Genomic DNA, 17,064 nt, shown 5'->3' with positions numbered 1-17,064 from the left:
CCTCTGCGAGAAAGAGGGCTAAGCAAACACCACGTCAAAAACGCGTGGCCTCGCGTGTTTGACGGGGAGTTTGAATAAAATTTCTAATAACGTTACCATTTGGAAGAAGGCCTTTCCCATATATCATATATGGGTCATTTCTGAAGGGGATATGACGGCAGGTTTTGATAAATATACCGATACTGATATGTACTGTTGAATGACTGAAATGTGGACGCCGATTCTGAAGCATAGATGTTTTTGTCCCATGGTTATGTTTTAACACAAGGTGACCACATGGGGTGGCTCACGAAAAAAATGCTTGAGACCAGTCACGTCTTTGTAGCTCGTGAACGTACTTATTAGAGAAATTTAAAAAAAAAATGTTGCAGTGGCTTAGCTCGGCTATGTCAGGATAACGTAGCGTTAACAAAGGTTCAGCTGATTATTCTTAGCTTTCCTGATTGTCTAGGATTAGCTTGATTATCATGCTTACTGCTGCTCCAATGACACACACACGGTATACGTATTATGTGGCACACGTATATTTATTTTGCCAGGCAACTACTTCGGGATCCGATGAGTTAAGCTTCTCCGCTCTTCTGCGCCGTTGAGCAGCATTTGCGCTCTCCTTCTCCATGGCTAAACCACACTGGCAAACGCCAGTCAGAGGCGCTATCAAGCGGCTCCAGCGCAGTGTCAGACGGCGACTGCACAGCGAAGGCGAATAGCTGCGCGCGCGCCGGCCCCAATACGTCTGGCACGGCTACGACGTCACTCCTCTGGAAAGCGCAGACCGGCGGAGCGGCGACGGAGTTCGCGGGAGGTGCCGGCTCTGGTGCGTGATATCACTGGTCCTCGCGCATGCACAGCACGGCTCTTGAGGAGGCACGCGAAACTGGCTCGGCTAGGCCAGTGTAGCTAACGCTACTAAAGACTATCCGACAAAGACAGTCATGTGCAGGCCGGGCCGCCAGCGAGAGGTAGGCGGGCTGTACGTTTGAGACCCCTGAGTTATAGGATAAGGTTTGCCGATGATGACAATGCTTAGTCACGTGGAGACCCAAAGGGCACATTTTGTTAGCATGCCGCAGTATCGTCAAAAGGTCAATGTGGACATAGTAAATCACTTGTGGCAATGGGATTTAGGGATATTGAGAGAATGAGAGAATGTTTTTATTCTCACTGAAATAATTTACAAAAATTTCTGCGAGAACATCCGGATCCGTAGCCGATATGGCTAGTTAAAGATCCGTTATAGACATTGCATATTGTGGTTTAATTAGCGAGTACAATGTTTATGTATAAGATTCAATCGCAAATCACATTGTCAAATACGATCATCTAAGAAAAGAAAAAGAACAGAATAATGGGGTCATTCCACGCCAACTGTCCCAGCCTTGGTGCTCGACCATCTGCGATTTGACTGAAAAAAATCGAGGACTATCTATCCAAAGCCAGAAGCCATCCGCCAAAGTATTTTTGGCGGAAAAACTTTTTCAGTGCCGCAAGCCTTATGTGAAGTTTTTCAGAAAGCTCTAAACTATGGCTCGGAAAATGCGTTTTCAAAAAATGTCTTCTTCATATATTAGGCTAGGACAAATTTTTCCCTGCATAACGATCGTAGGCTTCTGACTTAAAATAAGTTTCACGAACGTTTACGCTTTCTTGAGTTTTTCATGCGGCCTTAAATATTGGCAATATGACCCATATTGGGGATTTTTTCATAGAAAGGCGACATTCAGTGAAATGTAATTTTTTTTTAACTGATTGCCAGGAATTTTTACTGTAGCCTAAAGAGAGAGAGAGAGAAGAAATAGTAGAGAAGGAAAGGCAGGGAGGTTAACCAGTATAGGACAACCGGTTTGCTACCCTACACATGGGGACAGGGTGGGGGAGATTAAAGATGGAGAGGAAAGAGAGAGAGAAAGATAGCACATGACACAGCACACATAGAATCAGTCGGTCACTCTTGCGTGACAGTTGGTCACTTTTGCGTGGTACGCGACTGTAAAAATAGTTTCAGACGTATATGGCGTGAAATGGTGTGTACAGCTGGCGACAAAGTTGCAAAAAATTTCATTTTCACGTAAATTTAACATTGAGGTGGTCCTAGTAAAATTATGCTAAATAGCGCATTTACTAGCAACGTTAGTTGTCTACTGACTGAGAAAGTTTTATCAAATTACTTTTTGTTTTAAGGAAGAAAAAAAATTTTGAAGTTGTGCTCTGCCGATGTCTCTTTTTGCTCGTGTTTTCTCTACGTAGAAACGCGTCCAGCGGTTAGTACAACCTACATGGGCGCGAGGTTCCCCACGGAACAGCTAGACAACATAATAATCTTTGTGCGTGCTTATTTGAATGCTTTACAAGCGAGTATTGGCCTGAGTCAACGAGAAATGCGAACCCCGCTGGAGTGAATTTAACCACATGCAGCTGTCCATTGTAGGCCGGCATAGTGTGCTTACGCAACAGCGGGAAGTGACACCGATGCGTGCAACAACCCTTTGCCTACGCAAAGGTTTAAAAGTGGCAAAAGGAACAGACTAGTTGCTTTAACAAAGCAGATAAGTTGCACTTGTGAATGAACACAATGGTATATAAGTGATGAGTATATTTATAAGTGAATCGTATGTAAGTGATGATGTTTGACCAGTGATCGTGAATTGGTGCAAAAGTACAACATGCGTTTCATATTAGAGCAACAGAATTTTTACTTAATCGCAGTGTTCTTCCCACTTTTATATCTGTGCGCAGGCAACGGAGTGTTGCACGCATCGGTGTCCGCTGTTGCGTAAGCACACTATGCCGGCCTTCAGTGAACAGCTAGCGTAGTTCGTATTTCTCGTTCAGTCAGGCCAATACTCACTAGTAAAGTATTCAAACAGGCACGGGCAAAAATGATTAGCTTGTCTAGCTGTTCCGTAGTGAACCTCGCGCCCATGTAGGTTGTACTAACCGCTGGACGCGTTTCTGCGTAGAGAAAACACAAGCAAAAAGAGACATCGGCAGAGCACAACTTCAAAATTTTTTTTCTTCCTTAACCCTTTCGGCCCTGGCGTCGTCAGTTGACGACACCGCACAAAAGTTCCCCTAGCACCTCAGAAATTAAACCAAAAGTGCTCATTCTTGGGGAAATACTTCTTCAATGATTCCCACTGTGATTAACACCAAAGTTGCGACATATTTGTGGAGCTGGGAGCCACAAAGAAGAAAAAGCTTGAGCGATGTCATGGTTGACGCCGAGGCGGGTCAGGTGAGGCGGCTAAGCGCCGTTTTCGGGACGTCGTACAGAAGCTGTTTCAAGGAGTATCACGCTGAAAAGTGAGACTTGGTTCACATTTTGTGTACTCTAGTGAGTCGCACAAATAAAGAAGCCATTTTCCTAATTTGACAACCACTGAGCCTTGATGACCTAATTTGATTCCATGCTAATTAATCCATAAATACTTGCCCCACTGGCTCAATTTTTCGTTTTTGGTCTTCTGAGGTCCTAACTATTAGGAAAACAAGCACAAAAAATGTCTCCGGCCAAAATAAAAAATCCAGGGCTGAAAGGGTTAAAACAAAAAGTAATTTGATAAAACTTTCTCAGTCAGTAGACAACTAACGTGGCTAGTAAATGCGCTATTTAGCATAATTTTACTAGGACCACCTCAATGTTAAATTTACGACTAAACATGTGCGAAAATGAAATTTTTTGCAACTTTGTCGCCAGCTGTACACACCATTTCACGCCATATACGTCTGAAACTATTTTTGGGCTACAGTAAAAATTCCTGGCTATCAGTTAAAACGGAATATTACATTTCACTGAATGTCGCCTTTCTATGAAAAAATCCCCAATATGGGTCATATTGCCAATATTTAAGGCCGCATGAAAAACTCAAGAAAGCGTAAACGTTCGTGAAACTTATTTTAAGTCAGAAGCCTACGATCGTTATGTAGGGAAAAATTTGTCCTAGCCTAATATATGAAGAAGACATTTTTTGAAAACGCATTTTCCGAGCCATAGTTTAGAGCTTTCTGAAAAACTTAACATAAGGTTTGCGGCACTGAAAAATTTTTTCCGCCAAAAATACTTTGGCGGAAGGCTTCTGGCTTTGGATAGACAGTCCTCGATTTTTTTTTTTTTCATTTAAATCGCAGATGGTCGAGCGCCAAGGCTGGGACAGTTGGTGTGGAATGACCCAATGTGCATGCACACAGAGTTATTAGTTCGATATCAATACGGTGACTGGTAACTCCCCGATAGGAAGAGTTTCCTGAGCGATTGCGTCATATTTGGCAGACATTTAAAGGGATACTGTTCCAGATTTTTGCGCCAACAGAGGATACTGTTCGACGGCCGTAAACATTGTGGACTATCGGCAGGTTAAGATTTAGTTGTTCCGCCTGTCGAGTGTGACCTCTCAGTTGTAATAAGACTAATAAGTGAAGGGGTAAACGTTTTTATTCATTATTTTGTGTACTAATATTGTGCTTTTGAATTGCCTAGCCATGTTAAACGGCATTATGTTGAGATTTCGGAAAACTTCAGTGGATGGTGCATTCTTGGGTGCTGATGCAATGGTTCGTACAGCTCTCTTTTGCAAAATGGTAACGACGGGGCAATATGAAGTATATGTGTAGCTCCATGATTCGATGCAATAGGTCAAGTGAGAGTGAAAAACGTTAAAGTATAATATACGGAGGGTGTGTAAGTTAAAGTAGTTTCTAGCTTTAAATAATGTAAAGCATCCAAAGCTTAGTTTTATACGCAAATTGTCTATATGAGTTATCCAGTGGAATGAAGGGTCTAGAGTCACGCCAAGGTAAGTATACGCGTTTACCTTGTCAATACGAGTTTCCCCAATGTAGAGACCACGGAATCACTTTTCAGTTAGAGTCGAAAACAACGTACTTGTTTTTTTTTGCATTTAATAATAAATTGTTTCGTTTAAACCACTGAAAGGCTGCTTGCAGTTCTTTATTGGCGAGTGATTCGGCTTCCTGAAGAGAGTGACGTGCTATAAGTAAGGTGGTATCATCTGCATATAGAGCTGCTTGCATATGGGTAATCATTAATGAAGAGGGAGAACAAAATCGGTCCAAGTGCTGAACCTTGCGGCACACTTGTTTCAACGAGTTTCCGGCTTGACTTGCTACCGAGTATTTGTACATACTGAGTCCGTTGCGATAAATAACTGCGAAAGAACTTTGAAGATATTCCTCTAAATACATAGCGTTCGAGTTTGTTTAGCATTATACTGTGGTCCACTGAATCAAAAACTTTTTTATATCTAGACGAATTGAATAAAACACCTATGACGAACTGGTTATCGTTTAATGCGCGGTTTACTGTTTCTGTCATGAAGCTTACCGCAGTAGCCGTACTGTGTTCTTTTCTGAAGCCGTGTTGATTCGGAGTTAGGATACTGTATTTTGTAATAAAGTCGATCATTCTTTTGGCAACAAGCTTCTCAAAAAGAGTGTTCACGCAGGATAGAATCGTTATGGGGCGGTAATTTGCTATTTCGTCAGGGCATTCGCCTTTGTGGATTGGTGTTACCCTCCCTATCTTAAGCTGCTCGGGGTACACGCCTCTCGTGAAGGGCTGGTTGAAAATGACAGCCAGAGGTGTGGATAAGGTTTCAATGTTGTCCTTCAATATTTTAACTGGTATTTTATCACGTCCCATGGCTTTCTTTGATGACATCTGACGTGCAACTGCAATAATTTCAGCTTCAGTAGTTTCTCGGAAAAAGAAGGTATCCTTGTGAACAGTAGGGAATGGTGAGTTATATCCTGCGTTTTTTCAGATTTCCAACTGCTTTCGTATGGTTACGAAGTAATCATTAAATATTTCTGCTAGTTCCATCACTACAACCTACGATACTTAAGTTTGGTAAAACAGGTTGTTGAGGCTCCGGACTTACAACTGCCTTTATTATACGCCAAATTTCCTTTGTGTTACCGTTAGCTTTCGTGATAAGGTTACTGTAATATTCCTTTTTTCGTTTTCTCATCATCGACAACGACAGATGACGCGTGTTTCTGTATAACTCTTTATAATAACCGTTATCTCTATTTTGCTTCATTTTGGTCAGCCAATGTTCTCTTAATCTAATAACTTTGAGTATTTCTTCGTTCATCCAAGGGAAAACTGGTGTAGACAGGTACGCTGATCTGCGAGATCTGCACTCTACTTTTATGCATCGTGATTGCAAGAGTGATGAAAAGTTTGCGTAGGCTGCGTTTGCATCTGTATCGCTTGAATCTAAAAATTGTGTTTCCTGGATTGCCCGTGTACTCTTTTTGTAATCGATCCTAAACGGTTGTGCGGTAGTTTGTTTCGCTGCCTGTAGATAAGCACCAGAAACATAAATAAATGTTTGGAAATCTTGTGACACGTTTTCTCATATCACGCCGGAAGTGATAGCTTCACTATCAGTGTTTGACAAAATGTGGTCAGTTGTTGTCGGTGTAACTCGTGTTGGGGCTAAAATATGATTTCTAAAGCCTTAACGCTAAGTGCTGATACTCTGCGCTTGTTCGTTTGCTTGTGTCAATATTAAAATCGCCACAAAGGACGACTTGCTTTTTTTTTTTCACTTGTAAACTGTTGTAGAATATGTTCTAATTTGTCAAGAAATGGCTGAATCTTTGTATCTGGTGGCGTGTACAAGACGCCCACGATGACGTTATTGTGCATTTCAACGAACAACATCTCTAGCTCTCCTAAATTTGTTTCCGTAAATTTTTCTAGTTTTTTAAAGGTTATACGCGATGATATGTACAGCGCCACGCCGCCGCCTCGGGAATGTGATTGTCTTGGAAGGGACACAAATTGATAACCACTAATGTTTATGAATTCTCCATCTTTCAACCATGTCTCGGATAGGGCTATAACATCGTATTTAACACTTTGTCGACTAATGAGTACTATCGTTTCGTCATAATTTTGGTTCAGACTTCGTACGTTGCAGTGCAAGAGGCGCAGCATTGTGGAGCTGCCATATTTAATCGTATTAGGCGTAACGGTGTCCATGAGCATGCAGCTACTCAGAGTAAAAGTATTCAGTCAAATTCGACGATCTTGGAGAGGTCCCCGCAGGAAGCTATGTGAACTACGCTAGCATTTTCTGCTTTCCTAGACAGTATTTTGGACTGGGAAACCCACACAAACTCCCATCCCTTTTCTTTCTTTCTGGCATTTGTGATGCCTAGCAATGCTTTGTACTCTGGACATAGATGCTCGTTGACGTAGACAGGACTGGTGCCAGGAAAGCCGATTTCATTGGTAGAGAACTTTTTTCTTTTTTGCTGCTTGGAGAACTTTGTCCCGTGCTGCTCTACATAAGAATTTAACGACTATGTTATGTTCTTTTTTTCTTTGTCCTTTGTGGGCACGCGATGCACTACGTCAATGTCACTTGGTACGATCTGTGTTCCAACTTCGTTACCGATTCTCTGAACCATCTCAACCAGTGACTCGTCAGGCAGTTGGGGAATACCTTTGCTTTCCAGATTATTATTCCTGCTGTACTGCTTAAGCTCAGTAAGTTCTTTCTGTGTAGCAGAAAGTGCCTGTTCTAGTTCGACTTTTTGTTTCTTTAAGGTGACATGCTCTTTCTTTAAAGGGACCGACAACTACCCAGAATATGAAATGAGTTGACTCGACTGATGTAAAGATTGTCCGTTGCACTGACCCAAACCAACCCTGTTTTTTCGTGAGAGATGGATTTATATTTTTATTTCTTAATTGAAAGTCGCGAAAAATGACCTGTGGCGCCTCTGGCGGCAAAAACATGAATGATCCGATGAAGACAGCCACGTGACCGTTGACTGCTGTACGCGGTCGACGATTTTTTTGTTAGTATTGAAATATTGTTCGTTTCTTTATATTAAAAGGTATTACTCCATAATAATGTACATATAGGCCTGCGCTAGTAGTATGCGTTAAAGTGGCGCTGCCTTCGCGTGACGTAATGATCCCATGCTCGTCAGCGCGTCTTGAGCAACTTTTCAGCGTGCTCATGCAACCGTGCACGCAGTTTCCAGGTCGCTAACATTTTGGAGCGACATAGTTTTGCTACCTACACTTCGTCTCAGAAATGACGCGCGCTGCTACTCGGTGAGGCCGTGCATATGCACAGTTACGTTTTCGATTACTTGGCTTGGCTCGTGTATCGAGAGAGTAACGACGCCGGGACAAGCCATCCATGACACAGGCGCAGGTAACCTTGGGTGCAGGCGCAAACAACGCTGTACAAATACCGGGAAGGTGTATAAAGCCACACATCTCATTGTAACAGGTTGCTATTTTCAAAAATGGTTGGAAAGCTCAAAATAAAGGTGGTTAAGCATAGTTACAGTAGCTGCGAAAGGAAAACAATGACAGCTTTCACAAGGGCTATCGGCATCGCTATCAATTCTCAGCGTTGCTGGAAAAAGCCTCCATGCGTGTTTGGAGCCTTTCAGATCGAAAAATACTGCGTATAAAATAACTACGTGCTTTTCGGATAAACCACTGCAGCTACAAACGCTACGAAGGGTGAGCTTCCTGTCGCGCCGTAAAAAACTGGGTCGAGAAAAATCAGTTGTCGGTCCCTTTAAGGCTGCTAGTTCTTCTTTTGTTGCACGCATTTCTTCAAAGGCCGCATTCATATATTGTACGCTTTTCTTCAGGCTATCAATTTCTTTCTTCTGATTTGCATTCACGTCACAACCATATCGAAATAGTTCTTTGATTGTGGTGGGCATCTTTTCACCCATTGTGAACAGCGAGCGATCCAAACTTGAAGTAAAGAAGTAAATATGAAAAGAACACTACACACCTGCAAGTATTTGCGCGCAGAAGTAGAGAGCATAAAAAGATTGATTTTGATGCAACTATTTAATTTCAGGATCACTGGTTTGTTCACACGAACTGTGACCCCCTCGTGAGTGAAAATAATAATAATTATGGTTGGGTTTTTACGTGTCAAAATCACGAAATGATTACGAGGCAAGAGGGCTCCAGAAATTCCGACCATCTGGTGTTCTTAAACGTGCAACTAAACCTAAGTACACAGGCTTCTATGCCTCCATCGAAATGCGGCCGCTACGGCCGGGATTCGATCCCCCGACCTTCGGGTCAGCAGTCGAGCACCATAACCATAGACCACCGCGGCTGGTTTCGCTTTCGTGTCGCCTTAGGCGAATGCATAAGGAACCCTGGGAGTTTTACTTAATGACAGAAAACGTGCGCGCTTTCATTAAGCCAGTAAGCATAAAAACCTCGCCGACGCAGCGATCGCACAGTACAAGATGTACGCATAAGCAGCTTTGTCAGGCAGAACACGCGCTGCTCTCGCTCAAGGACATAAAGCTTCAACAGTTATTCATTCGTCACTACTGCCACATGTGGGTTATCTATGTGCGACTCTTGTTACTTGTACTCGTCGCGATATACCATCAGCGGCTATGGCGTTACGCTGCTAAGGTCGCGGGTTCGATTTCCGGCCACGGCGGGCGCATTCCGATGGAATGCAAAAGCGAGCGCGAACAGAGTGCATCGGGCACGCCTTGAGGAACCCCATGTGGTCAAACTAAACCGGAGTTCCACCGCTTCAGCGTGCCTCGTCATATATCTCTTGGTTTTTGCGCATGAAATAACGCGGAATTAAGGAAACAAACCATGGCGTGCACATATAATCGTATTGTGTTTCGGCGCTTAGAACCGACTGACAAAAAGAAAATTGCGTATATCTTATCAAAGAGTGTGCGCATGGTTATTGAGTGTACAGAATGGGTACGTGCCAGGCGCAAGTGAGTCCCTATAAAGTGCCGCTTTTTTTTAGCCCTTTCCTGTGCTTTGGAGATAATCTTACCGCTATTGGTTGCGCAGGTGCACTAGGCCGTCAAGACGCAGTGCTCGCACAACTTACGGTGGAAATTGATCCACAAGATTTGATGGTTAGTTTCGAATAGGGGTTCGCCGTATGCCGTAGTCCGATGTTCGATTGGGTTAGTCTTTATTGTTATTATTGTTATTATAGCGTCTAAACATGCCAAAGAAAACACCTTTGGAATTTTCCCTCGTGCGAGGCAACGCTTTGAAACGCTTGGAGCATTAGTTGCGTCGTGTGGCAACTATTTATCAAAAATAAGGGCGCGCAACTTCTAGCGATGAGAGAAGTTGCCGGAGGCGGCCGTCGCCAAAGTACACTGCCCGTCTTCCGTCGTGCTGTGGCCTGATAACACAATGTAGTGCACGGCGTTTCTGCTTATTCAACACGTTTTATTGCTGTCCAAACACTCCGCTTGCCCTGGGACGTTCACCGTGGCGGTTGAGGCACGCCTTTGTCACTGAAATATGCGGTGCGTCGTTCGTACACACCATCTTGCCTTGGTGGCTCGTGAAAGCATTGCGTACTCTGACTCAGCATTTTTTTTTCGAGCAGCCTTTTCTTAATTTAACAACCGCTGCGATGTTTAGTAACTGTGGCGCCCTGTTGCTGAGATCGAGGGCAGCGGCGACCGGTGGAGGCGAATGCAAGAAATGCCCGACTACAATGCTCCGGGCGCGCGTTAATGTACTCACTGAGTGCTGAAATGTAACCCTGGGCCCCTCAACACGGCACCTTTCATAGGGAGATCGCTGACTGTTGACGTAAATATTCACCTTTTCTGCTATCTTTCGTCTCACGAGCGTGTCTGACCGATCTGGCGCCTGCGTGCTCGTGCCTCGGCCTGGACACCGTACCGGCCGCCCTTGTATTCCCCCTTCTCTTCACTCGGGGCCGTTGCAACAGAGGCAGCTAACACAATTTGTTGCAGTCATGTCCGTGTGGACTTTGTGTTCGCCTCATTGTCACTTGGGCACATCGAGGCCGTTTAATGCACAGCGCATGCGCGGGCTTCTGAACAGTCGCATATCTGATGCTTGGTATCGCAGGGCAAGCCCCTGCTACCATCCGGGGATCGCGTGAGCGTCTCCGACGAGCGACCGTGCCGCTGTGAGCTGCACATCCGGGACGGCCTGCTGCGACGACAGCGGAAAGTACCAGGTGGTCGTGGAGAACAGTCTCGGAAGCGACTCGGGCTTTGCCTCCGTCAAAGTGGAAGGCAAGTGTGGAACGGTAGTGTCGACCAAGTGCCGGCGCCACATTCCGTATTGGCTATATTGTCAAAAAGTGTTTTGCTAGGACCATATTGTAGCTTAGGTGGCGCTTGCGTAGTGCTCAAGTTCACATTGAAGATCTCGTTTGTACGGGACAGGGTTTTTTAGCAGCGCCGGTTTACCGTACTGTAATATGGAAATACTGTATCGTCGTGGCCAGCACTTCGCTATTTCAATCTGCAAGACCTGTATTAGCCAGAACAATCATCTCATCATGTTACTGTACGCATCGAGCAACTCGCACAGGCAGAACCTTCTCGTACAGCCATCAATTTAGCACGGAACGGTAATGACGTATCGCAAACCGTATGTTTACCGTCACTGCTATAACACCCGAGTAAACGGCGAGTAATGTAGCGTGCGTACCAAGAAAACCATAACTAACGATCTACGGCTTTTCTTACAGGTTTTATACTTGTGGTGGGCGCCTGTTATAACGTTTTTAAAAACACCGGTCCATTAATGTCAAGCGTTTCTCATTGCTGCGACGCAGCAAACTTGAACGTTCGTCAAATACCCGTTACAATTAGCTTTGCCGCTAAGGCGCTGTGTTGCCAAGTTCTAGGATGCCGGTTCGATACCCGGCCATGGCGGCCGCATTTCGACGGGAGCGAAATGCAAAGAACATGCGTGGGCTTAGATTGAGGTGCATTTTAAAGAACCCCAGGTGGTCATAATTAATTCGGAGTCCCCTACTATACAGCGTCCCTCATAATTATGTCGTGGTTTTGGCACGTAGAACCCTAGAGGTTATTATCGTATACGATTATTGTGAAGCATTATTCGGGCTTCAAGACTACTGAATTGATGTAATATTAAGTCAATAAGTGTCAGAACTGTAATTAAAATCAAACATTAATTAAATTTGGCCTTGTGACACTCTGGCACAATATTCAGTAGACTGTAAAAACAAGCGTGCTCGTTCACATTCATTGTATAAAAAGGCAGCGCAGGGCGGACGCGTCAACATAAGGTAGATATAAGTACACTGGACAGCACCTGTCTTGTGAACCTACACGTCTTTGCTGCATGCCCTGCTTTTTACAGTGGGTATAATCTGTTATCAATCAAATCAAATCAAATGAAATCTTTATTTTGCATATTATGGTTACAGCGTTTTAAGGATATATAGAAGAGGGTCCCAAGGTCAGAAAACCGTACCGGGACCCTCTGTGCATGATCATTAGATAAAAATTACAAAATAAGCACGAAAAATGAACAAATGAAATATCAAATCCACATCAACATTTTAGGAAGGTTACTAATTAAAGATATTCGGAACTTATCAAAGAGCTTAGATTACGCTTAGATATCGCAAACGGACACAGAAATGTATCCTAAGTTTAACATTTAATTAACACTCCTCGAAAACATGCGTATGTAATAACTGTAGTTATATATTTACTAATTGCTAAATGGGAATACTAACATTGTTCTTGGTTTCAATAAACATATGTTTATAGTGTACTTTTCAGTTCGGTCATTTTTACACAGTAATGTGAAGAAATGGGTGATTTTATGATGATCAAGCATCTTTCATGACATTGAATAAGAAACTTGGGCTTGCTGTCTAAATAAATATTTTTCATTTTGAAAAGGAAGAAAGACAGAGGTTAGCTATTTCAGAAGACCTACGCGCTCAAGGCAATAGCGTTTGACGAACGTATTCCATATACGTTTCATCGATCTTGATGCGTGCCAGTGTAGATAGGGGCATGCTGCTCTGTAATCCGTGGCCTTTGTTTCCTATAGTTCTGAGAAGGCGTGCCAAAAAGACCAACACGCTCTTATCTTATATTAAGCCGAACACCTCAATTACATTACGCTCAGACTTGGGCCACAATCGAGCAAGAATAGAATCTTCTGGGCGCATCTTCATCTGCCAAGGCTCGCCTCTATAGCGATCACATATATGAGGCGCGCTTTTCCACAATAATTCATGCCTATAACTGCCAGAAAACCCACATGCGTCGAAGACCACGCGCCACTTGAGAAGCTTGCACCGGTACATAGAGTATCTCTGAATCCGGTTCCATTTCCTCCACCTCGATCAATAAGACGGCTGGTATGACCGACTGGAGGGATAGCTGAACGCTATATACGGCAGTTCCAAGCGGCAGCTATATGGAGAGGTATCATGTTATCAACACTCTGATCACTTGCCAAGGATACTCCGATATATATATAAAATGTGTGCGTTGTACCGTACGAGCAGCGTAGCTATGGTAGCTATGACATAACGTTAACGCTTCATGTTATCGTTGTTCCCTTTCGAGTCGATGCTCATTCTTTGTTTCGCAAACAACTTGCCATTCTTCTTCGAAGCATAGGCCGACCAAGGCGTCTGTGGGTGATAGTAACGCGCTACGCTGTATACCTGTGTCTCTCTCTCTCTCTTTTTTTTTTCTTCATACGCTAGCATTCCACGTAGGCTGCGCTTAACCTGTACAGACGGCGTCATACAATGTGGTGGGCGTTATCGTCTGAGCAGCCCGTCTTCGGCCCGTCATGATACATATGTACAAGAGCAGAAGGCTCATGTATCTTGAACCATCCTAGATTGCTATATTCCTGGCTCTCGCTGTATTTGTAAGACGGTTGGTTGGTTTGTGAGGTTTAACGGTACCAAAGCGACTCAGGTTATGAGAGATGCCGTATAGTGGATGGTTACGGACAATTTTGACCACCTGGGGTTCTTTAGCGTACATTGAAATCACACAGTACACGGGCCTGTAGCATTTCGCCTCCATCGAAATGCGACCGACGCGGCTGTGATCGAACCCCGCGTCTTTTAGGCCAGCTGCCATCGCGGCAGCTAAATAGATGTGGAAGGGCACGCTGCGTTTTTGTCATGCATTGATTAAGGTACCTGCCTCAGTTCGGCAGCGACGCTGCTTCCATGAACAATGAAGTCGTGAGTTGCGCTAAAATGTCCAACGAACAATATATTATGGAGTAGACTGTCGACATCACTGCTTGCATTCTCGCTGCTTCAATAACTCGTGCCTCTTACGCACTTTTCCTCTGAGATGCGCTCCGAATGTTGCTGCTTTCAGCGATCGCGCAGCGCCACAGCACCCTCTGGGCCTTTTTATGTGCGCGAACCTATATCGGACTGTAGCTCGCTGTGTTGGCCGCCTGTCACCGTGCGGCCAGCTCTGGCCTATAGTATAGGCGACTGGTCCCCCAGCGGCCCGATGGCCCTCTCGAGACTCGTACGGCGCGTATAACGAGCCCCTCACACGCTTCGCCGGGTCGGGGCGCAGGTTTAGGAGGCCGTCGTGCGATCGGGCACCGCCGGTGCCGCTTGCGCGTATGGGCACGAGCGTGCTTACCAGAGGTCGTTGACCAGGGTATCGTGTACAGGGTCGGTATACTATGAGAGCTGTTCAATTGCTACTGCTTGTAACAGTCAGCGTTGCGCCATCGGCACTCAAACTCGAAAACACAAGCATCTATCAGCTCCTCCCTAGCTGTGCTGTGCCTCCTTTACACATACGAGGCACTTACTAACGGACCAAGATCACGCCGTTTGCGCGAGTAGATTTCAATGGGAAATTAAGTGTCAACGCGTGAGTAAGCACGACCTTTCTAACGTTGGCATCTGTGCACCATAAATACTCGTCCAGATGCGCTGCAGCTTACGTAAGTTGGAAACAGCGGCCACGGTCGCGGCTATACTTACGAATACTGAAAAAAACGCCAGGTCTGCGCTAAAACCGCAGCACAGCCACAGCGAAAGCTGGAAGAGCGGCGTTTCTAGAGCCCGCTTGGGGCTACAATACAAGTACACTAGAAAGGTGCCCACTACGCCATAAATCACAATTTTGTGAAGTTTGGAAGCACCTACTAAGCCATTATTCGTCATTCTGCGGAGAGAAGCGAGGCACCAGCTACACGTCTGTAAGGCATTATGTGCACTTTGTTCACGCGACGACTGAGATGATGATGAAGAATTATGGCTCAGCCCTTTGTAATGGGTTGGAATCTTTAAACGGCCACCAGTTATGTAATTTGCATTGGGTGCCGCCCGCTCGCTATTTCCCTCTCCCGTCATGCTGTATAACATACGTTGACGTGGGAAAGAGGACGGGGGGGGGGGGGGAGCGAAGAACTTTACTGAGACCCCGAGGAAATGGATCATACGCTTATGGGCTCCCTTGGCAACCAATACAAGTGCCCTTGCGAGGAACCCACTACGCTATAAATCATTGTAATTTTACTGAGACCCAGAGGAAGTGTATCATGCGCTTATGGTGTTCCTTGGCAACCAATCCATGTGCACTTGCGAGGAACCCACTACGCTATAAATAATTGTAATTTTTGAGAAGTAGGCCAGCAGGCACTCTGCCATTTTTTGTCATTCTACGGAGAGCGTTGGTACCTGCTAAACCATGTAAGGCATTATGCGCACTTTGTTGATGCTGTGCCTGATGATGAAGAATTATGGCAGGGTCCTTTGTAATGGGTTGGAAGCATTCAACAACCTGCTCGTTGCGCAATTCGCATTGTGTGACGCCTTGTTACAGAATTCGCGGTGTGCTACGCTTGGTGCTTATTTTACTCATCTACCACGCTATATTGCATATGCTAATGTGGTTCCTTCCCGATATGAAGCCTGTATAGGACCTTTTAGCAAAGCAGTTTCAAGCACCGGCATGGCTCAGAGGTTGAATACTGGGCTCCCACGCAGAGGACCCAGGTTCGAACCTCGTTCCATCCTGGAATTTTTTTCTTATTTATTTTTTTTTCTTATTTCGAGCGATACTGGTTACGGACACCGGCGGCGGCGGCGGCGGCGGCGGCGACAACTACGGCGCCAAAAACGGCCGGTGAAATGATCTCATAACAGCTTTCGCTGTAAAAGTTGCACGAGGTATACTTTTTATATGATTGTACAGTGTAATGTTCGAGTTCGGGTAGACAACACTCCAGGCGAATGACCGGCACGATCTCAACACTTGCACACCTATCATCCGCTTTTCTTGCACAAAGCGCTTAAAATGTTTCGTCGCTTGCTCTCATGTAGAATGCACAAACCACAAAACCAATGTGCACATTGAATGTTTTTAATTAGACGTGATGGCGGTGAGGTTGAATAACGGAAAATGTTAGCGCAGAAACTTAAAGGGACCGACAACTGGGCAGAACGTCCGATTAGATCTTGGTAGAAAGAAAAAGACCGTGAAGTATGGTGACAGATTCCAGCGTCCTTTTCGCGTTGTGAGTTGGATTATATTTTTAAATCGTGCTTAAAAGTAACGAAAACCGGTATGTCGCGCGGCCTAGCGGAAGAGCCTTGTAGCTGGAATATGAAGCCGGTCACGTAGTGTGATGCTGTCACGAGCGCCATAACTCGTCCTCAAAGCTAGAGTATGTATATTATTATCTATCCCCGCTCTGTTCTGTGCTGCCTACGAAGTAAAAGGAGTTGCACGTTTACAAGCGGCGCTGCCTTCGCGGCCGCCAGTGGCCCATGTCGAGCCGCGGCGCAAGCGCGCGGTGTGCACGCATGCGCAGTAAATCACCGCGCTCGAACACGAACCGCTCTTACGCTCACTGTTGGCAGCATGCGTTGTCGAGTGCGTATATGCAACTTCATATGCGCCGCAGATAGAAATATTGTGGTTACAGAGGTTCACGGCGTTTTACCAAGTTACCATTCCGTGAATAGACACTCTGGCCAGTTAGCTTTATGTACGCTAAATAAAATAGGTGCCCTAAAAATTGTTGTCAGTCCCTGTAAGGGGTGGCGTTATCAGAGTGAATGCTACCTGTTGCGCCATGTTTCTGCGCGTAATATGTCATGTATGTCTTTTTGAAAGTAAATTCTCAGTTGAAATTACGGGCCAAACAACGAAACGTTCCTTTCTCAGTAAGGAAGCCTTCATTTTTGGTGAGGCCGCCTTATGTCACTCTGAAAGCTTCCTCACTGAGGA

General features: G+C 44.9%; 1 protein-coding gene across 1 annotated transcript in view; it reads left to right on the top strand.

The window, feature by feature from the left end:
* Positions 1 to 3,211: 3,211 nt before the first annotated feature.
* Positions 3,212 to 17,064, top strand: part of LOC119383249 (myosin light chain kinase family member 4) — a 55,156-nt gene continuing 41,303 nt past the window's right edge. The window contains exons 1-2 of the mRNA XM_049413087.1: positions 3,212 to 3,235; positions 10,901 to 11,070. Of these exons, the coding sequence (XP_049269044.1) occupies positions 3,212 to 3,235; positions 10,901 to 11,070 (194 nt within the window). The remainder of the gene's footprint in view (positions 3,236 to 10,900; positions 11,071 to 17,064) is intronic.

Source organism: Rhipicephalus sanguineus, chromosome 1 (assembly GCF_013339695.2).
Source record: "Rhipicephalus sanguineus isolate Rsan-2018 chromosome 1, BIME_Rsan_1.4, whole genome shotgun sequence".
NCBI lineage: Eukaryota > Metazoa > Arthropoda > Arachnida > Ixodida > Ixodidae > Rhipicephalus > Rhipicephalus sanguineus.
This window is presented reverse-complemented; position numbering and strand designations above follow the sequence as displayed.